Source organism: Eucalyptus grandis, chromosome 11 (assembly GCF_016545825.1).
Source record: "Eucalyptus grandis isolate ANBG69807.140 chromosome 11, ASM1654582v1, whole genome shotgun sequence".
Classification (NCBI taxonomy): domain Eukaryota; kingdom Viridiplantae; phylum Streptophyta; class Magnoliopsida; order Myrtales; family Myrtaceae; genus Eucalyptus; species Eucalyptus grandis.
This window is the reverse complement of record NC_052622.1, coordinates 664862-686852: the sequence shown is the minus strand read 5'-3', so window position 1 is coordinate 686852 and position 21991 is coordinate 664862. Positions and strand designations below refer to the sequence as shown.

At 39.7% G+C, this 21991-nt stretch overlaps 3 protein-coding genes across 3 annotated transcripts; 1 reads left to right on the top strand and 2 right to left on the bottom strand.

Annotated features, from left to right (window-relative positions):
- Positions 1-3682: 3682 nt before the first annotated feature.
- Positions 3683-9239, top strand: LOC104424343 (monocopper oxidase-like protein SKS1). Its single transcript, XM_010036722.3, has 9 exons — positions 3683-3999; positions 5060-5169; positions 5273-5543; positions 5678-5816; positions 6459-6825; positions 7201-7566; positions 7984-8062; positions 8524-8723; positions 8901-9239. Exons 1-9 carry the CDS (start codon positions 3859-3861, stop codon positions 9001-9003), a joined length of 1776 nt encoding a protein of 591 aa, XP_010035024.2. The 5' UTR covers positions 3683-3858; the 3' UTR covers positions 9004-9239.
- A 698-nt stretch (positions 9240-9937) lies between these two features.
- On the bottom strand, positions 9938-11861 carry LOC104424342 (probable pectinesterase/pectinesterase inhibitor 59). Its single transcript, XM_010036720.3, has 2 exons — positions 10803-11861; positions 9938-10720 (listed from the first exon to the last, which is right to left on the bottom strand). The coding sequence occupies exons 1-2, from the start codon at positions 11683-11685 to the stop codon at positions 10026-10028; spliced, it is 1578 nt and encodes a 525-aa protein (XP_010035022.1). The 5' UTR covers positions 11686-11861; the 3' UTR covers positions 9938-10025.
- A 6979-nt stretch (positions 11862-18840) lies between these two features.
- Positions 18841-19851, bottom strand: LOC104424341 (21 kDa protein). Its single transcript, XM_010036719.3, has one exon. The coding sequence runs from the start codon at positions 19759-19761 to the stop codon at positions 19159-19161; it is 603 nt and encodes a 200-aa protein (XP_010035021.1). The 5' UTR covers positions 19762-19851; the 3' UTR covers positions 18841-19158.
- Between the last annotated feature and the right edge of the window lie 2140 nt (positions 19852-21991).

Below are 21991 nucleotides of genomic sequence, written 5' to 3'. Positions count from 1 at the left end.
ACCCATGTTGACCACAAAGTTAAGAGGCTCGATTAATTAAACCATTCTGACTCATGTATTGTCTGGCAATGACTAAGAATTGCCATTGGACCGTTGGACGTGCATTAATTCGCAGTTACATCTAATGGAAAAACACATATGTTGACTTGCTACTTATTTTATGAAAAAGATATTCAATTCGACGTGATTAATGCAGCCAATTGCTGCTTGATTAAGGAAGCCCGGTTCTTTGCTTCCCCTAAAGCACGCACACGAAAAAAAAAAAAAACTTTAAACTTTAAATTTCGGACCGCCCATTTTCCAAGGATCATTTGGACAGCTCGTTGCATTGTACCTAACAACATTGTCGCATGCATTATGACACTCGAACGTCTCTTGAGATTAGTTTATTTTATCGATTATTTATCTCCTTGGTTGTAGAGAAAAATGACTCACGACAGATGATGCTTAGTTTACAAGCCATTTAAACCAGTATCACATGCATCCAATCATGTACTATCCGAAGACCAAGCCGTGAATCGCAATCGATTAATTGATTAATTGACCTGATTTTTTGAATTGGTTTCTGCTGTGCTGAAAAAAAAAGGAATAAAATACGTGAACCGCGTCAGCAAATTTGGAGTTACCATATTTCTAACAATTTTAATTGTTCTCTCGATCCAACCCGCAAAATTGCCACAAATCATTATCGGTCTCAAAAAAGGTTTCTCCCCCATGTGTTAGTAAGATAGACAAACGGGTAAATCAAGTTGGAACGAAAATGATCCAATCCAAATTGACCCATTTACTTATGATCCAATTCCGTGCAATACAAATCTATTGACAATACCTAACCCATAGTCAATTGAATATCTATTATTAAAACACTTATATTTAACCAAATTTAGAAAAACTCATACTCAAGTTAAGGTGAGTACCAGATTAGTGAGTATGAGATCTAGTGAGGGCGAGAGTTATATAGGTGGGTGAAATTTAAATAATTTGTGAATTCATTTAACATCTATGTCATTTTAGGCCTTACATCTGTAAAATTTATTTACAACTCATGTACTGAATATGAATAACTCATAAAACAACTCAATTCATCGAATATGGGTTAAGAAATATATTTATGACCTATTTTAACAGGTCTATGTGTTAGTGTTGGGTTTTGAATTGAATTTTAGCTACTTTTTTTTCTTCTAAAAAAATAAAACTAGTAAAATAATAAAAAAATGCTCGAAGGCCTAATCGGTTCAATAATTTCATTATGATGTGGTTATTTTTGGGTTTAAGTTAATGGATGATGCGTTGGCATTTGCTCCTGTTCGTCTACATTCCATCGTCACCTACTCCACGTGCACCCTTCAATCCCATTAGCATCCGACAATTTGTTCCGTGTCTTTTCAGGCTAGGGTTCGAGACACTTTGGTTTCTTGTTGTAATCCAACATAAGATAATGCGCTTCCACGACAATTATTTAATTGACATAGCAAAAACTTGTACGTCTTAACTGGGGACAAAAAGGAGGCGGTACTCCCTCGCGATCAACGTGTTCACACACCGTAAATTCATACATTGAAAGCACAAGAGAGGGGACAACTTACAAATTCCATCAATAAATTAAAGAATTATGATTCGTGTAGATATTATTCTTTTTATTATAAACCATAGTAGGAGGAAACCCTTGAACCGTGCATTTACTAGGCTACTGACCATTATTACATATGCATTAAGAAATAACTCAAGTTCTCATGACGGAGATATTGTTCGACTGATGGAACGGATTCTTAATGTTGGAATACAAAATCAAAAAATTCTTACATTTGTAGATGGAGGGTGCAAAACAGGTACATGTCAAGGTCTAAATGAAACTCAATTAAAGAACAAATGTGTTTTGATTCAAAGTGCAATCATAATTACATGATGAAGCAAGTCGAGCGAGACTTGTCAACTATTTCAAGCAAATTTAGAGGTTACTCGGTTCTTTAATTTCAAGCTTATTTCACCAAATTTGTTTCCTTTCTCAGCATGTAATTACTAGTCACCTAATACCTTTTCCCCCTTTCACACACTTCCAAGAGGGCATTTTCATCAATGAGACAAGCTAGCAACTCTACAAGGCAATGCATCGAAGCAAGTCGGATATTCTCGACACATTATAGGGCCGAAAAGGGATGGATATCACGCCAGATTTTATGTCATCTAACCAAAGTCGTACCATACTTTCATGCATCGAAGAGAATCTGGCATTAAAGAGTGGGATTTGTTGATGCTTTCCGGGCCTGTTGACCCCATTTTGGCTTCTCGGAGGAATCGAAGTCTATCCATATTTGATTTAGTCCGGGGCCACCCCAGCATGTGCGGACGGAAAAGAAAATTTGTAAAGCGTTGCCAACTAAGCATATAGTTTACCTTTCGACCAAAAAAAAAAAAAAACATATAGTTTAGCGGATCCCCCGCCGTCCATACGAGGGAGCGGCTCCAGAGGCAGAGCATCGACGGCTGGTGATCGTGCCGTCCCCGGGCGCAAAGGGCGCTGGGGATGACTGCCCGACTCGGTGGGACCCGGCTGGCATGTGACGCTTTTGCGGGAAATCTGAACGTTGGGAAAACCAGCGGGGAGGGGGCGAGACGGCGAATTTTGAGCGCTTTTGTTTTGTGTTGTGGGCTTGACTATTGGCTCTCCCCCGTCTCTCACTCTCCCTCTCTCTCTCTCCCTTGTCCATTTCGGAAGCTGACCTGGAACAGCCGGTAATAATGAATAAGAAGGCCGAAATTCTAGAAAAGGACCGGAAATCAATTTGACAAGTTTTAATAATCGATTATACTTCTTGAAATTTTTAGAATTTAATCGCATTTCCATGAAAATTTTTAGACTTTTACTGTACTTATCTCTTTCTCTTTTTATCATTACGAAATATTATAATAATTGCTAGGCTTGACTTCTATTCTTCGAAAAAGAGAATAGAAGTAGGTATTGAGGAGTTCAATCATTATTTAAAGGAAGCACGTGGTAGGAATGCATTAACTTAGTGCAATTTGGTAGGAGTGCACTAACTTAGTGCATTTTGGTTAATAATATCAAAATCTTTTAAAGATACCATATTTGAAAGAATGAATCTTCAACACTTGTAAATAAAAAGTAACTGATTTAAGAGTTTGTCTTTTTTGTTTATGTGACTATCCCCTATGTATGGCAATTCAATAAAGTGAAGCATATCCAAGAAAATTATGGCAATTCAATAAAGGGAATCATAGCTGAGAAAGGTAGTGGTCTTTTCTTTGACAAGACAATAAAATCCAGTTTTCACCTCTTTTTATTTTTTCAAGAATGATAGCTAGAAAGGAGTCCAACGATCATGTGGGGAGGTGGGTGGACTTTCAATGGGATGATTGAATATCTAAGTGACTAATGATTCCCCATTCATAAAACAAATTTCAGTCAATCAAATTAAGCAAATTCATTGGCTCAAAATAATTGAGATTTTTTTTTTTCAAAAGCGAGGCCAAGCTGTCTGGATATTCTGCCCTTGTCATTGGCAAATGTCAAACTAATTTTCGGACGGAGCTTCAAAAATAATTGCTCAATGATTAACATTATTCACCCACAAATAAAAATAAAAAAAGGGGTGCAGCCGGTAACCGGTCGACGAGTCCATAAATTTCCAGCACGCAAAGAGCCGTTTTAGGGCAGCCGCGTGAAACCGTTTTCCACTCTCCTTCTCCAGTCGCACGCAGAAAAGTGAGAGAAATTCCTACAGACAGTCTCTCTCTCTCTCTCTCTGTCTCTGCAGATTTCGCTCTCGTTTCGATCATGTAAGGTCGCGCCGGTCGAGCTTCTCCATCGATTTGGACATTGCGAGCGCACGAATCTCCATGGCCCTGCTTCGGCTCTCCCTGTTGCGTCTGCTCCACATTGCTCTGCTAGCGAGCGCGTGCTCGGCCGCCGATCCTTACGCCTTCTACGATTTGAAGCTCTCCTACCAGACCGCGTCGCCTCTCGGCGTCCCCCAACAGGTCAGTCCACGTGTCGGCTCTCTGCTCTCTGCACCCGTCCTTCGTTCGGTTCGAAAGACGGTTGGAATCTCGTTTCCAACGGTCCGAGCGGCGGGAATGACATTGCGGCGCCAGCAGAAATGTCGCCTTGGTGCCGCATCTCCTATGGTGATGTTTGTTCGATGCATTCGTCTGCAAAAGATTCTTCTTCTTCTTCCTTTTTTTTTTTTTTTTTTTTTTTTTTTTTTTTTTTTTTTTTTGGGTCTTTTGGAAGTCACGGAGGTTTCTGACGAGCTGTGATTACGGCGTATGTCAATAAACGCGGAAATATGGAGAAAAAAAAAAGGGGGAGGCGAAACTCGTGAGAAATAGGGACGAGGTTCTGTTTCTCTGTTCCTTGCTTTTCAGTGTTTTTTTTTTCCCTTCGCATAGGAAGGCACGATAATGCTGTCTGCATTTTTAGTTCGACTGATGGATGCAGTGAAAAATGTCAGTCCTGAGAGGATGCATGGTCGAATCTTGAAGGGAGAAAAATGTAGAGCGGGGTGAGGGAGATTTTCTTAAAACTGGAAGGGATTGGAGGAAACTGGATAAAATGACCCGCGTAGTAATTGTTCTTCAATAATGTCCTTTACCTTGACCTGCATTTGTCTCTACCAACTAAGCAGCCAACGTTTTTCTGTCTGTTCTTCCTTTTCCCTTTGCAATCTCACCAATTGTTTCTATAGATGCTGCTTTTGTTGTAATCACCGATTACTTTTGTGTTGGTTGTGTTCATCTGTCATTAATCTATGTTGATGGTGTTTTCGGGCTCTAATGCACACCGTGTATCTTTTCCCTTTGTTTATATACACTCTTCTCTGTCATTGAAGTGCTGGGATGGGTCAATGCTTATCTACTTGATTTGCATTTTGCTTTTCTAGTCAGGATCTGGGTCGGGTTACAATTTTTCCAGCATCATCTTATCTTTATTTTGCTACCTCGAGTCATGTAAGAATTAGTCACATACGGAGTTCTACTTCTAGCTTTGAACTTTGCTACATTTGAGCGACTTTATAGATCTCATCACGGTTGATTGCAGGTTATAGCAGTTAATGGCAAGTTTCCAGGCCCCCTTATCAATGCCACTACTAATTACAATATGGTTGTAAACGTCCATAACCAGTTGGATGAAGAGCTTCTCATCACATGGTAGGTTTTTACCTAGTTTTTTTTAATCCCTATGTTTTCATTTGGTCCAAAACGTTTCTTTAGGAAGGATGTGTGAGGCTGTTTGGACTCAATCACATGACAGGCCTGGAATTGAAATGCGACATAATTCATGGCAAGATGGTGTCCTTGGGACAAACTGTCCAATCCCTCAAACATGGAACTGGACTTATCAGTTTCAAGTGAAGGATGAGATTGGCAGCTACTTTTACTACCCATCTCTTAATTTGCAAAGAGCATCAGGTGGGTTTGGTCCAATCATCATCAACAACAGGGATATTATTCCTATTCCTTTTGCCCAACCTGATGGGGACATCATATTGATGATTGGTGATTGGTATACACGAAACCATACGGTTAGTTTTATTCGTTCTTCCTTTTGTATTTGCATGTGGTGTGAACTTTTGCACTTAGTCCATGGTATATGTCATTTCCTTATTTGTTGGCTAAGAGCTGACCACTGAGAATTAGAAATGCTGATGTTTCTCAGGCACTAAGGGCAGCCCTGGATGCTGGAAAAGACCTCGGAATGCCGGATGGGGTTCTTATAAATGGAAAGGGGCCCTTTAAATACAATAGCACACTAGTACCTGATGGCATAGCATACGAAACTGTTACTGTTGATCCAGGTAATCTTCTCTTGGTACCTACTGTATGGTACATTGTCTAATGTGCCATTCGTTTTTTTTTCCCCACTCTGCTCCAAACCATATCCAGCTTCTGAGCGAAAGCATTGTCCCCTTCTTCATTATGGGAAAAATACCTTTTGACTCAGGCATCTTTTTCCTACAAGGGTCCTCTGCAAGTTGAACTCGAAATAATTGGTGTCGGTTGTTTGTCTACAATAATGATTGTGTATCCTGCCCAAACATACCGACAGCTAGACATTGAGGCAGATTTTACTGAAGATGAAATGTCAATTAGATAGTGTGCCACTTAAGGTTTAGATTTCACCTTTTGTCAGAACTTGCATATGCCAAGACTTGCCTTCCATGTACTTTTTTAGAAATGAACTGAAATAGATCTCAGGGATATTATTCATATTCATGAAAATGTCAAAAGAAAGAATTGAACAAACACCAGCATAGGGAATTGTGATGGATCATATGTTACTTTATGGTTTGAATCTTTTATTGTGTATCTGGTTTGTTAAGTTGGTTACAGGTTGTCTTTGATCCCTTTTCTGCTGGATAATCTGAGATATTGAAGCATTAATGATCCTTGACATGATTTGGCCAAAAAAACTTAGCCTTGATATTTTTAATTTTCAGGAAAAACATATCGCATCCGAGTGCACAATGTTGGAACGTCGACTAGCTTGAACTTTAGGATCCAGAATCATAATTTGCTTTTAGTGGAGACAGAAGGCTTTTACACAGTGCTGCAAAATTATACAAGCTTAGATATCCATGTTGGGCAATCCTACTCTTTCTTAGTAACCATGGATCAGAATGCTAGCACTGACTACTACATTGTGGCAAGTGCTAGATTTGTCAATGAATCACTCTGGCAGAGAGTCACAGGTGTGGCCATCTTGCACTATACTAACTCAAAAGGACCAGCAACTGGCCCTCTACCTAGCCCACCTGATGATACCTATGACAAGTCCATGTCCATGAATCAGGCAAAATCAATCAGGTACTTTTTGATCTGTCTTTGATCTAGGATCGACTTATTCTAGATGATTAGTTATCAATACCATGTATGTTGAAAATACAACGTGCATCTTTGATAAATTCAATTTTGATTCTATGCGATGCTGAAACTGTTGCATTGAATCAGTTTTAACTTCTTACTTTAATGGAGTTGTTGAGGCAATTAGCATGATAGTTCAGTTTCAGTTTTTTTATTACTGAAATTTATGTGAATCTGCTTACTCTACAATGAATGAGAAGACAAATGATATGTGACAGGCTTCTAGTCATGGCTATGCATTAAGATGTGACAGGCTTCTTGTGCATGGTACATAAAAATCTTTGCAGGAGTTTCAAGTTGTTGTTTTATGTTGAGCAGGCAGAATGTTACTGCAAGCGGAGCTCGCCCTAATCCACAAGGGTCATTCCATTACGGTTCAATCAATGTGACTGATGTATATGTGTTGGAGAGTATTCCACCAGTAACAATTGATGGGAAGCTTAAAGCCACATTGAATGGTATCTCATTTCTCAACCCTGGAACGCCTATAAGGCTTGCTGACAGGGATAATGTGAAGGGAGATTATAAAGTTGATTTTCCAAATCAGCCCCTGGATCGACCACCCAAGATAGATACGTCTCTGTTAAATGCCACCTATAAAGGATATATAGAGATAATATTGCAGAACAATGACACCGTGATGCAGAGCTTTCATGTGGATGGTTATTCATTTTTTGTGGTTGGGTAAGCTTTCCTCTATTCCTTTTACATACAATAGCTCTTTTTTGTATGTTTAACTGCAGATTAAATTTGGTAATGTTTTTTCCTGAATGTACTATGACTAGTACTAATGAAATAATATGAAAGCTTTGATTTACATTTTCATAAACTTTAGTGAATGCCCATTCCTCGTATGCTTTTCAAAAAGTTATAAGTGAAGGCATAGTAGCATTTTGACCACTAGTGAAGATAGCTGTTTTTAAATTGCTTCAGGTCATGGAACTGTATGTTCATACATAGAGAAGTTCTTTCGTAATTTATATAGCCATATTTCTAATTTATTATAGGTGCAGTTCAAGTTGATTTCTCAAGGACATATATATGCCTTTTCTATTAGCATTTTAAGTTTATCCATGATGAGTATTGATCATATGATTGCAGTATGGATTACGGTGAATGGACGGAGAATAGCAGAGGCCAATACAATCGTTGGGATGCAATTTTCCGATCCACCACCCAGGTTTGTCCAGACCCTAGATTTCATTAACATAGATTAACAATGTCTCATAGACTGGATTGGACAATTCTAAGGCTGCGGTAGTTTTTTTAATTAACCTAGTGAAAAGATGCTTCCAGATATGTTCCTTCAACTTAGTGGAAAATGGTCCTTGTCATCGGTTTAGTCGCTGTTTTGAATTGGGTCATTGTGGTTACCTAATGCTCAAGGAATTTTATTTCGCTTACGTCCCTAAGCTACTGTGCAGGTTCTGAGTTGGTTATGAATTTGAATTACTTTTAAGTCTATTTTGAAATATTTACTTTAGGCTTGTACAAGAATGTAATTAGTATGCAGACTTTCAAAAGTTTTAGAACTGGAAGTTTAGGTTTGTTGATTGTTGTCATAGTGTAATTCACGTACTTTGAATTGTCTATGAGATGCATCTTCAAGTAAGTTGACATTTTCATTTGTATCAAATGAAGGTTTTCCCTGGTGCTTGGACAGCAATCCAGATATCTCTTGACAATCCTGGAGTCTGGAACATTAGAGCTGAAAATCTTGATAGATGGTATCTCGGTCAAGAAACTTACATGAAAATTGTTAACCCTGAAGAAAATGGTAATACAGAGATGGCGGCACCAGATAATGTGCTATATTGTGGTGCACTTCAGTACAAGCAAAAGTATAGTTTTAGAATCCTCTCTCTCTCTCTCTCTCTCTCTCTCTCTCTCTCTCTCACACACACACACACACACACACCCCACACACACACACACACCCCTGCACGCACATAAACACAAGTGCACACGTACTCATTTTGTATATTTTTGTTGAGACCTTTTACTCTCACTGTCTTCAGGCCACAAAATCACTCATCTTCAACCTCCAACATACCGGGAAAATTGCGACTGCTGGTCACATTTATGCTGGCACTTTATGTGGCGATTTTCTATCTCGGCTGACCTTTCATCCAATATAAAGAATTATGTGGTGAAAGAAGAATCTGAGGCCAATTTTTTTGTTGTAACTGTTCTGGGTTGACAAATCACATGTTAAGGAGTTTAATCGAATCTTTAGGTTGCCGTTCTCTCTCTCTCTCTCTCTCTCTCTCTCTCTGAGGGGTAATTTAGGTGATTCGGAATTTATCATTCTTATGTATCTTAAAGTTACATATTGATGATGACTAACCCATGCTGAATACAATTGATTTTATACAAAATTGTCTATGTTCTTTCTGCAATCATGGTGCTCAATATGCTTCATGAAATCTGTTCTGGTCGTTGAGTATTATCCTCTATATAATCGATTTTGACGGGAAAATGAAGAAAACAACATCAGAATTGCCTTCAACCAAAAAAAATAAAATAAAATCAGAATTGCCTCTCAAGATGTGCAACTATATATGTACTCCATGCTGTTTCTACTCTATATAGCTGCAAAATAGAACCCTGTTATATTGGAAGTCCGATTGTAGGCAAATTTACAAGTAGAGTTATATGGGGACAGAAAAACAGATAAATGGTTCCTTTGTGTTATAGTAGGGTAGACTGCAATTAAGATTCCATTTCATGCATGTTTCCAGTTTTTCTTTTCTGTTTTTCTGGGCGAATGCTCTGGATCTGTTGGAATGCCTATACACCAGCGGATCATAGCAAGTTTCATTGACGAAAAAGTAGCGCTGATGCGATATGCAACGATGCAAGAGTGTCGGTAGTAAACTTGCGGTTATTCCTATAGTGCCTTCATTTCAACGTGAAGGATCCGAAATATAGGCTAAGGAAACAGAGGAAAGAAGAGACGAGTCTCTTCTTGCTTCTGCTTCTTTTGAAAAATATCAGGAATTTGAAAGTAGGAGAACTCCGGGAGCTTTATAACTAATGCAACAGAACCCACAAATTGATAATAGTTCGCACAAAAATTTTAAAAGGCAGCACGATATACAAACAAGAACCAATGATCATGTATCATAAACACGAATACATGGTCACAATCCGGAAGTGAATGGCACACCGGTCGCTGGTAACCATGATGTGCCAGCTATGAACTTTTGCACGGTGTAACTCGAAGCAACGGTGGCACTTGTAATTACATGATGACCTGGCCATGTTACTCTGTTTTTGGTCGAACTTCCAGGTCCAGAGTTCGCATACTCGCCAAAGTACAATGTGTTCCAAACAGAATTACTACCTTGCCATGTGACCCAACCTGCAGGATTAATTAAAGAGCCGAGATAAGTTTTCAAGTATACTGTCCTTGCGTATTGCATCCATGGCCGTCCGAGGTATGTTTGGACACTGTCTGTTGATTGCAGTAGGTCGGATGTGGCCAGGACTCGTGAATTGTGGATTGAAATTCCCGTGCTCTGATTGGGGTCGTCGCGCCCTTGAGCCGTTATTACATTGGCTTGACCATGCAATGGCTTCCTAGCGTAGATATAGCAATTTTGGAAGACAACTGCTGCATTTCCAAAGATGAAGTCTATGGTGCCAAAAATGTAGCAGGACTTGTAAAATTGCCGCTGCGAAAGCACCCATAGAGTGTCTTGGTATCCCTGGAAAGCACAGTGGTAGAACACCGAGAGGTCGGATGCGGATCGCAGTGCAACTGCTTGCCCCTTTTGTGGACCTGCAGTGTTGGCAAACGTAATGTCACGAGCTATAAACTTAGCACCATCGATACCTGCAGCCACAATAGAGCAAGTGTTATCAATCAAATCTCATTAAAGATTAAAAAGAAAGCATTCTGGGATTTGAATCTTTACCGGCCGTTGCAGAACTATATGTAGTGTAACCTCCTCCGGCACTTCGACTGCCCGTGATAATGGTGTACTTTACGCCATCACCTATCATCAGGATATTGTTATTGTTATTAGCTACCTCAATGTTTTCCCTGTAGACTCCTCTTTTTACGTATATGATGAATCTTGCAGTTGTGGAGCTCCTTTTTGCAGCTGCATCTAGAGCTGCCTGGACAGTTTGGAAATTCCCCGAGCCATCTTTGGCCACCACAAGATTAGCCTTTATTGTGGAAGATTGCAGTAGTTTCCTATCATGTCTAGACACCCAACTAGGAAATCCTCCTTCATAACTCTCTTGTTCTTCATTCTGTAGCAAAATCCTGTTGACCGCCAAAGTATTGCTGATCAGCTGCGATAAATTGGTCGACAGGGCTGGAGATATGAAGTCGGAAACATTGAGATCTTGAAATCCCAATTGGCACGCTCTAATGTTCGTGAGAGCTGTGCTGAGCCAGGTTTGAGCATCGAAGTTGGTGCAGTTCTTATGTGCCCCTCCTAGGCCTTCCACGGTTCGGTTGAGCTGCCAAATCGTGTTGTAATAAAGTTTCGTGCAAACGGACCATACCTGCCTTTGCCTCTTAGTCGTGCAATTCTCGCCAAATTGCAATACATGCCACTGTGTATTGAAGGCTTGGTCCATGCTCACATCAACCATTATCTGGCGAAACTCCGATTGGTCCTTCGGAGGCGAGCGGTGGTGGCGACTATTACCAACAAAATATTTGCACGGCTCCGGGTGTGGCGTGTCTTTACACCACCGGTCAATGTCATTGATATGCTTCCTGGAGTGTGCTGAAGAAGGGAAGAACAGTGTGCATATCAGGAATACCCTGATCATCATATCCATCGGAGTGCTCTGGTATGTGCTTGCTGCGGTCGATGACTAAAGACTATTGATATGAAGATATCTTCAATTAGGAGAACGAAGCTGCGATGATGAGTTGGGAAATGGGGAAGATTGCTCGACAAAGGAGAGTGTGTTTATATCAGAGAGGGAACAAGTTTGACTTACAACCCTTTTGAGCTGCGGTACAGGTAATAGCTTTCTTTGTGAATAATGAATCGATCCCAGAGTTTAAAGTAATGGTTACGAGATGACTTTTTATGCAGGCCGAGGAATACACGGAGAGGAACATTTGCAAAATATGTGCTGTATGGACATTGTTAACTCAATGCATAAAGAATGCAATGTTTAAGAAGTAAGTCATTCCACATATTTAAGTTACAAGGAACACATCATTATCGCTCATTACCTTATGCCTAAAGAAAAGAAGGCAAAAGAGAAAGAAGGAATATCTGTACGGTAAAACTCATTTTCATTCCCATCGAAGGAAAGATGAGCTCCTGGCTGCTCCCTCTGGAAGGCATTAATGGAAGACGTGGTTTCACAACTACATTGGATCTCAAGATCACGTGTGCATGTGCAGTCCGATTTAGGAAAACGAAAACAATGACGGGTTGGGATACGTGTATGACTTTGGACACATTAATTCACGACATGTTCCTTACTCACGTTACCGTTTTACTTAATATCGTTTGCTCAGAAGAAGGGATTAGTTTAAGGGAAAGAAATGAGATATCTGTATATTGTATATTGCTTCATATGTACATTGGAAGCAAGAGTTGTTTGGAGGGGTTTAAGGTACTTTCATGTTACTCCAGAGTCGATGACCAAATTAATCAACAAACTCGGGATGCCCATGTGCTCTTTCATTAGTCAACCACGCAAATTGCCGCCCAACATATGTAATCAAGCAACATCATCTTTGTTCTCATTAGACTTTTTCTTGGATATACCCCTGAAATCAAGCAAACCTCTTCGACAGACGATGTACAATACCTTGTTCACACACCTGTTTTCCCTCTAAATGCAGTTCCAAAAACAGTTAGGCGGTTCTTCATAGATGTTTGTGAAGAGAGCCTTTGGCGGACGATGTTCTTGATGCTAAGTTCTCTTTCATTCACCCCGAGATAGGACATCTTGAATTTTAATCTTCTGCAGTCGGGTGGGTTTTAATACCGCTGGTGGTCAACTCTCTTTTAGATCTCCATTTTACCTCGAGATTCTTCATCCTATTAATTAGCTACGCAATGGGATCGCACCGTAATAGAAAACACATGTATCTGGACGTCGTCCATCCTCATTCTCTGTGAACAATTGGTGCCTGCGACACCAGTCGGGCGATGTTACTTTTGGTGATAAATATTAAACTAATCTGCAACATGATGCGAATTAATTCGCATCGAAACATCATCTGCATCCTCCTTTTCTTTATCATTTGTTGGACCGATCGAGAAGCGGTCGAGTTACTGCTACCTCGATGCAGGTCCGGGCGTGGCAGGTTGTAAACAAGTTGTTTAAGCGAAATGGCATCTCAACAAGTTGTGCCAAATCACTCGGCGATCGATGTTTCTCTCAAGTTTTGCCTGGAGATGATGAGCTCAGAGGGCTTCTAGCTTGGCAGTAGAGTTACCCCCAAAAGCCCGTTGACCTTCTTTCGCATAAGCAAAAGGCCAATTAGGCCCAAGGGTTCACTTAAATTGGAATACTATATTCTATATCACCCCGCCCTTTTGAGATAATTATTCAAAAAATCTAAAACTTATTACACTTTGGCTAATTCAACTATAAACTTTAGTTGAGTTATAAATGTTTCCACATTTTACCAATTGAGTTCATTGGACCAATTTCGACGAAAAATTATTAACATAGATACAGATCGTTCTACGTAACACTATTAACACCGACATGAATATTTTTGAATAATATTAATATGTATTTTTCTTTTCCTTCCTATATTGGTTTTTTGACAAAGTGCCGGCTTGAGAGTGGGCACCAACAAAAAGGAAAGAAAAAAACATAATAAGAAAAAAAAATCAGAAACAAATTAAAAGAATTTTTAGCACTGGTATATCATATAGGATGATTAGTGCTAACTATACCATCATGTAAGCATTTTCCTATCAAATTTGACCGGATAGACTCAATAAAGAAAACGTGAAAAGATTTATGACCCAATTAAGACAATTGGAAGTTTACGAGTAAATTAACCAAAGTGCATTATGTTTAAAAAATTTTGAATAATTTTCCTCCCTTCCGTGTATTTTCCTAATTGTTGGAATGACTAACCATGCTCGATCAGCCGCTTTCTATTTAGCCCCAGATGAACTTCAGTGATCCAACTGCATAGGTCATTCGCTAAGCCTGTTTTAATTGGGTTCCATTCATTTTTTTCCCCATTTTTTCTGACCTATCTTTCGGGGTTTTTTTTTATATTAGGATGCGGAAGTCAGCCTTCGATTCGTAAACTTTAGGCATGCGAAATATCTTGCAAATCGCATAAAGCAGATTAGAAGAAAGCAAAATTCTCAGAGGATAAAACCTACCAATTGGTAGAGTTAGAGCCGGTTTTAGGAGTTTGACGAATCGTCTCACCATCGGTCGGTGCCAGCATGCGTTGTGTAAGCTACGTCCATGTGGCCATCCCGAGCTATTGCTGAACATGCAAGATATTTACAATGATTGTATAATTATATCATTCATTTTCCGGTCACAAAACATACATAACATTCCCGGTCGTTGACGCATTGAGCTAACCTTTTCTAATTGATGCTTGTTAAAATATTTATATATTAAAGCATTCATTTAACAGTTAAAATATTTGCAACAATTGGTAATGATCCCACAAAATCGCACATAATATCAGAGCCCGAGTTAAATATTCTAACAAAGCCTAAAGATAGAAAAAGTACCAAAAAATTCATGAACTTATTGTGCTAGTATTTAATCCTAAACTTATTTACATTTTGCTAATTAGTCTATCCGGCTAATTTAGACTATAAAAAACTAATGTGGATACTAGTTATTTTACGTGACACAACAATCGGTAATGATCTCACAAAATCTCACATAATATCCACGCAGTCTTGCATTGCCCTGAGCTCCCTCAGCTTCATCCCCGCGGGCCCGTGACAGCGTCACCATCGTGGCTGAGGTAGAGCGCGCCTTGTCGAGGGTCACGTTGAGAGCGGCGCCCATGAGGAGCTTGGGGCTCGTTTGGATGAGGCTGGCGTGGCTGGAGAGGGAGGTGTAGCACCGGCGCGGGTAGGTGGTTTTACAGCATGATGTTCTTGTGAATTCGGTGTTGGTCGATGTTTGGGCCAAGCTAATTGATATGATGTAGGAATATATGGCTAGGCATACGAGGAGTTTTGTTGCTAAATTTGCGAGCACTCGATCTTTCCATCTCTCTCTTTTTTGCCCGTGTGAGTGTTTGTGAGTGAGGGAGTGACTGACTGAAGTTGAGTAGTTGAGTTGGGCGATGAAAGTGGGAAAGGAAGGTCTCCCCTTCATAGGGAAAGAAAGCAAACCCAATTTGCAAACTGAATGAGCTTAGAAGGATATACACGGGTCGGTCGATGGCCCCATGAAGATAAGGGAAGATGGAGACTTGAAGCTGAGTGATCTTTTGAACGTCTGAGTTTGATAATCACAAGGATCTTTCGGTTGATAATATCATTTGAGAACATTATTAGCATTGATAATTTTGTCACCCAGAAAGGATCGGAAAACTATTCAAAAAGTTATAAATCTATTATGTTTTTGTCAATTCAATCCCAAATTTATCATTTTTGCCAATAGAATCTTAAACATTTTTTTATGGTTTGCCAATTAAATCTATCCAATCAATTTTAGCAAAAAATTGTTGATGTAAATGCCGGTCATCTTATGTGCCATATTCAATACGATGTAGATAATTTTTAATAATATTTTGATATTTTGATATTTTATTTATTTATTCTTTTCTCTTTTCTCTTTTTCTTTTCTTTCTTCTTTTTTCCCTTCTTCCTCCTCTAGCTAGTCGCCGAGCTTCAGCATTGGTTGATGACTAATCAAAGATGAGGACCAGTGAGGTCAACCTCACTGTCATTGGTCGAGGCTCGACCTTGTCAATGGTCGGCAAGGGCGAGTTTTGCCAAAGGAGGTCAATCTCGCCGGCCCTTGCCTTTGGTTAGTCACCAAGGCTTGGCGACCAGCTAAAGGAGGAAGAATAAAAGAAAAAAATGAAGAAGGAAAATAAATTAATTAAAAAAATATACAAATATTTTAAAAATTATCCACTTCATGTTGGTCGCACCATGTAGGACAATTAACAATTTTTTGTCAAAATTAACTAGATTGACTCAATTGGTAAAATGTGGAAAGATTTAGGAGTAAGTAACAAAGTTAAAATGTGTGGGACTGCATTAATGTTACGGAGCACTTCACGTTGGACTTGATAGGTGAAATGGAAGGAGGTAGTACTACCTACAACTTGCATGGACCTGGTCGCGTGGCAGCAGATTGCGACTGCGCAACATCAACTTGCCCTTGGCTTCGACAGTCCACTCGCACGACCCTAAACATCTTCTCTCCAACATGTTCGGACTTCTCTCTCTCTCTTTCTCTCTCTCTCTCTATGATATTCTTTTGCCTAGGTCAGATTTCTTTTGGTCCTTTTGGGCTAAGGATTGACACGTCGAGCTCTTATCTGGAGGATAGCTGAGGGATCGAGCATCACTAGTAATTTCATGCACCTTTCTTTGGCTCAAGTATTGACCACTGATATATAGAAACTGCGTTGAAAGGAAAAAAGAAAGAAGATGCATGAGCCGAAAGCTGACGTCCTTATATGTAGAGCTTGAGCATGAGGCCGTATTGCCTAATCGCCGACACATGAAAAGCATTCCAACCGAGCTATTCCAAGACCCAGTCATTCTCGATGATCTTGCATACCGAGGATTGAAAATCTTATTATGCTCGCGTGACTATTTATGCCAATTTCCATGGATATATTTCGTTGAATTCTCTGCTTTGCGAATCGTAGTGCTGATGTGGCCCAAAACCTTTCTATGCATTGCCAATCGTGGGCAAAATATTCCCTTTTTTTTTTTTGGGTCGAAAGAGGTAATATATATAACTCTAAAGTGGAAAGAACATACAACCCTTTACAAGGGCATCAGTACATATGATATCCAGCATCGCTTGAGGAGAAAATAAAGCCCAGTTGGACGGAAGAAGGCCTTGTTCGTGGGCTTTCGCGGCCCAATCGGCTAGGGCATTTGCCTCGCGTCGAACATGCTACACAGAGAGATTGGGAAAACAGGGGATTAGGGCTTCACATTCAGCGAGCAGGGCACGGCACTCCCATGGTGGCAGACGATTCCGATTGATGGTCTCGACGAGGACAAGGTTGTCTGATTCGATTTGCAGGTAGGCATCTGTGTTGCCCTTATTCACGAAATCCTTCAGGGCACGGAACTCCCATATTCCCATTTGAACACGTGAAAAACGTACGGATTGATAGGGCTTAATAAATGGCGGATAAACGCAGAAGAAAGCGAAGGCCCTTCACCTTCAGTGCATGTGGACGTGGGCCCCGGGTAGGGCCCACTTTCGTGAGCGCAACTGCCACATCACACAAATAATTCATGAGCTTACCACGGTACGAAGATCATTCTTCATTCATTCACTGAGTTTGCATGATAATCGTATTGTCATGCGAAGCGTCCTAATTACTGATTAGGCCGGATTTCTTTCTCTTGCCCAAACTGATTAATCCTCATTCGAAGAAGATTTGTCGGCTTTCTTCAATCCAGTATAATTTTACAATTTCTAGCTATGCAACACTAATGAAACCTGGGATTGAATACAAATATGGAAAGATAAGTTCCATAAGAGTTTCACAAGCCATAATCAGATTTAGTCTATAAATAAGCATGCCGACTTTCCACTCGATTGGCAGGTTTATAGAAATGAATGTTTACAAATTTGAAAAGGAAACGGATGTAATGTAAATTAACTTTTTTTCTTCAGATGTTAAATACTTTGCAATGACATCAATAGACTCAAGTATGAGTGAAATATCTTTCACCAAATGTAAATTTTAATTTATTAAATGATTTTAATAGCGATTGGGATAGATATTAAATTTGTGTAATGAGGATGAAAAACAAAAATTTAAAGGAAAAGAAATGCAAATACTCGAAATTGGAAATACATAAAGAATTTTTGTTGATGATTATGAATCCCTTCACGACGGTTACATATCGCCTTTTATAAACCTAAAAACATAACCACTCATTAACAGTAAATACTCTAATGATTACAACAATAGCATCTCCATAACTTTAGATCTCATGATATCCAGTTCCAACTCCTCAAATTTCACTGAGTTCACTTGTCTTTCAATATCCCTGTCTTCAATCAGCATCTTCACTTGATTTCCCTGCATCCAACACTTGGCCAAATTCATTATAACATTAGTTATGTATTGGTTTCATCATCCAACCGATACGTTCGTAGACCTTTCATCATTGTGCATTGATAGCTGTATTTCATTATCATCGATATAATATCATGATCATCAACAAATGTTTCTATTTCTCGATAACTTACCGATGGCCAAATCAAATTTAACATTAAGCGTTATACTCATTTAAATTGACAATTTTTCGAATATAAGAATAGATCTTTTTTGGCGTTATCTCGATTATACGTCCCTTCTAAAAAAAATTATATCTGACGGTTTCTTGGGACGTGCATTAATGCTTGTAACGTTTCGAAATTCACTGAAGTGACAATTACTTTTGTCCTCAACCAATAGAGTTTTATTGACACATCGCCACGTTTGGCACGTCCCTCCAATTATTGCCACCGTGAACCGTCCCGCTTCTTCGTTCAGTGTACATATCCAGTGAGATTTTATTCTATTTTATATTCAGTTCATCTTCAACCTCTTGCCCATCCGTTCCTGTTTTCATTTCAGCAAACCTCCATTTCAGCACATTTCAAGCTTATTTCCTTATCGAGTCCGGGCGCAACACTGAACAGGTAACCCTGGATCCTCGTTTGAGACAATCTAGTATTCCTCAGCCCCTTAGGAACCGCTTTCCTCGGTATGTTGAGGAAAATCTGCCCATTCATAAGATCTCCCTCACAGAGTATGTGTGGTTTTAGGCCTTTTCCAAGCAAACTATAGGTCCATTAGAATCATTCAATCACCAGATACAAGGCTAATATATGCATGAACAAATTAACTGCAGAGCACACGGGGGAAACAAGATTAACCTCATTTATGCATCCTATTGCTACCTTGGCTGCCGCCATCAATTCTTTTAATCTGGCAACTCCATCTACATCTTACAGATCAACGACAAAACACCTAGAGTTTCCCAATCATACAATGTATATCCCAAACGATAATATACCTTCTCTACGTAGCTGGCTAGGTATGATTGACAAGTAACAATTACGGTCATGGCTATGTAGCAATTGGCATTAGCCCTGAAGCTCGGCGTAACGATTGATCAAGGCCAAAGCATTGCTGGTGAGATGCGCAATGGTCAGTATCGCGTTCCTCACGACCGTCTTAGTATTGCCGTTCATCGTGCTCCCAGTGAAGCCGTCCGAGCACGTGTTCTCATCCGTGAGGGCAGCACTCACCCACGTCTGCACATCGTTCATGATCAGCCCGAAGTTGGAGGACCTCTTGATCTGGCCCATCTCGTGGATGGACCGCCTCAGCTCGTCCACCGTGCTGCTCAGCTCCTCGACGCAGTCCTGCATCGCCCCCACCTCCCTCGGCTTCATCCCGTGGGCCCGAGACAGCCTCACCATCATGGCTGAGGTCGAGCGTGCCTTGTTAAGGGTCACGTTGAGGGCGGTGCTGGTGAGGAGCTTAGGGCTCGTCTGGATGAGGTTGGCGTGGCTGGAGAGGGAGGTGTAGCACAGGCGCGGGTAGGTGGTTTTACTGCATGATGTTCTTATGAACTGGGTGTTGGTGGATGTTTGGGCGGAGCTAATTGAGATGATGTAGGAACATATGGCTAGGCATACGAGGAGCTTTGTTGCTAAATTTGCTAGAGCACTCGATCGTTCCATCTCTCTGTTTTTGTTCGTGTGTGTGTTTGTGAGTGAGTGAGTGAGTGAGTGAAGTTGAGTGGTTGAGTTCGTCGATGAAAGTGGGAAAGGAAGGTCCCTATTTATGGGGAAAGAAAGCAAATCCAAGTTACTAACTGAACGAGAAAAAGGGTGAAGGATGGCTAACAGGATCTGCACCTGTTGATGGTCCCATGAAGATAAGGGTATTGGAAGAAAGATGGAGACTTGGAGCTGAATGATCTTTCGAACGTCTGAGTTTAATAATCATCAAGATCTTTCGGTGGATAATATCATGTGAGAACATTTTTAAGCATTGATATTTTTCGGCGACTCCAAGGGACCTATGACGATGTTGCATTTCACGTTCGGCTTGATAGCCGAAATTGAAGGAGGCAGTACATACAACTTGCATGGGCCGGGTCCCATGGGTTTCAAACAGTCTTCTCGATGGTACCTTTAGCGGCCAAGTTGGCAGCGTATTGCGGCTGCAACTTGCCCTCTTGTGGCTTGGACAGCCCAACTTGCCCGACTCTAAAACTTCTTCTCTCCACCATGTTTGGACTTCGCTCTTTCTTTTTTATGATGTTCGTTTGCCTAGGTTAGATTTCTTTCGATCTTTTTGGGCTAAGGATTGACACGTCGAGTTCTTATCTAGAGGAGAGCTAAGGGATCGAGCATTATTGGGATTTTCAGGTCCCTTTCTTTGACTTAAGTAAGTGACTACTACGATAAGAAACTACGTTGAAAGAGAAAAAAAGAGAAAAGAAAAAAAGCATAAATCGATAACCGACGCCCTTATATAGAGAGCATGATCAAGAAGCCATATTGCCTAATTGCCGACACATGAAAAACATTCCAATCAAGCTATTCCAAGATATGATCATTTTTTATGGTTTTGCATACGGAGGGCTGAAAATCTTACAATGTGCAAGTGACCGTATATGCCAATTTCCATGAATCTACTACTTTCACATGACCCGGTTTTTCATACTTTACTACCTATGACTATGAGATAGTTCTAACTTGGTTAGTCCATGACTCCATGATTATTGTATTAAATCTAGGTTGGTTTTTATATATTTACCCATTTGTCCAGTAATTCTTCTTCTTTTGGCAGGGCCAACATATACCCATTTGTTAGGGAAAAATTACTAAAAAGTCCTTAATCTATTGCACTTGTGCTAATTTAAATCTAACATTTTTAATTGTGCCAACTAAGTCCTAAGACTTTTGATAATTAGCTAATTTAATCTTAAACTTATTGACGATTTGTTAATTTAATCATTTCGGTTAATTTTGATAGAAAATTAATGACTTGACAGTTAAGTTAGTGCTAGTTGGACAATTTAAAAAAAAAAAATCTGAATATTTTATAATTTTTTTCTTGTTTTTGTCCTAACCCTCACCGACAGATCCTCACCGGCTACAAGTGAGGGTTGATCTTGTGAAGGTTAAAAAAAAAGGAAAAGAAGAAATAATAAAAAATTTAATTTTTTTTAAATTATTTATGTCGACGCCAATCATGCATATAGAATGATTAGCATTGACTAGTCAACAATTTTAGCTCAAAATTGGCTGGAATAATTAAATTATTATAATTAAAATGTTTATGAATAAATTGAAAAATCGTTAAAAGATTTATAACTAAATTAATACTACTTAAAAATTTAGAATTGAATCGGTAAGTCGTTAAAAAATTTAAAACTAAATCGATTAACTTAAAAGTTTAAAATTGAAGTAGTAGTGTAGTAGGCATGGAATTTTTTTATTTTATTTTTTTGGGAATTGTCCCCCACTTGTTCGTGACCTAGATTTAAGCACCGTTTAAAAAGATAACAACGTACGAAGGAAGCGGTGCGAGAAATCCTGTCAAAATATCTTTCCTTGGATATCATAATGCTGATGTGGCCCGACACGTACCTATGTGTTGCCACGTGTGGGCATAATAAACGTGGACAAGGTCCGAATTCATAGGCTTTTAACGAACGATGAATAAAACGCAGAAGAAAGCGAAGGCGCTTTTTGCTTTACCTTCTCTACCGATCGATGCATGTGCGTGGGCCCCGGGTAGGGCCCACTTTTGTAAACGCTCCCAATCATCATGGAGTCCGGCGGCCGACAATCACGCTACTATTTCATGAAGAAATCATTCTTCATTCATCAACTCGATTTACATGAAAAATTATACGATTATGCAGATGCACGAGGAAGGGACGCTCTTAGAAGTGTT

Bases quoted from the DNA above. Each gene is read 5' to 3' on its own strand.
- LOC104424342 (XM_010036720.3), bottom strand. From the start codon at position 11,685: ATGGATATGATGATCAGGGTATTCCTGATATGCACACTGTTCTTCCCT. The intron at 10,721-10,802 runs GTAAAGATTCAA...TTGTGGCTGCAG, and splicing joins ATATAGTTCTGCAACGGCCG to GTATCGATGGTGCTAAGTTT.
- LOC104424343 (XM_010036722.3), top strand. From the start codon at position 3,859: ATGGCCCTGCTTCGGCTCTCCCTGTTGCGTCTGCTCCACATTGCTCTG. The intron at 4,000-5,059 runs GTCAGTCCACGT...GGTTGATTGCAG, and splicing joins CTCTCGGCGTCCCCCAACAG to GTTATAGCAGTTAATGGCAA. The intron at 5,544-5,677 runs GTTAGTTTTATT...GATGTTTCTCAG, and splicing joins GGTATACACGAAACCATACG to GCACTAAGGGCAGCCCTGGA.
- LOC104424341 (XM_010036719.3), bottom strand. From the start codon at position 19,761: ATGGAACGATCGAGTGCTCTAGCAAATTTAGCAACAAAGCTCCTCGTA.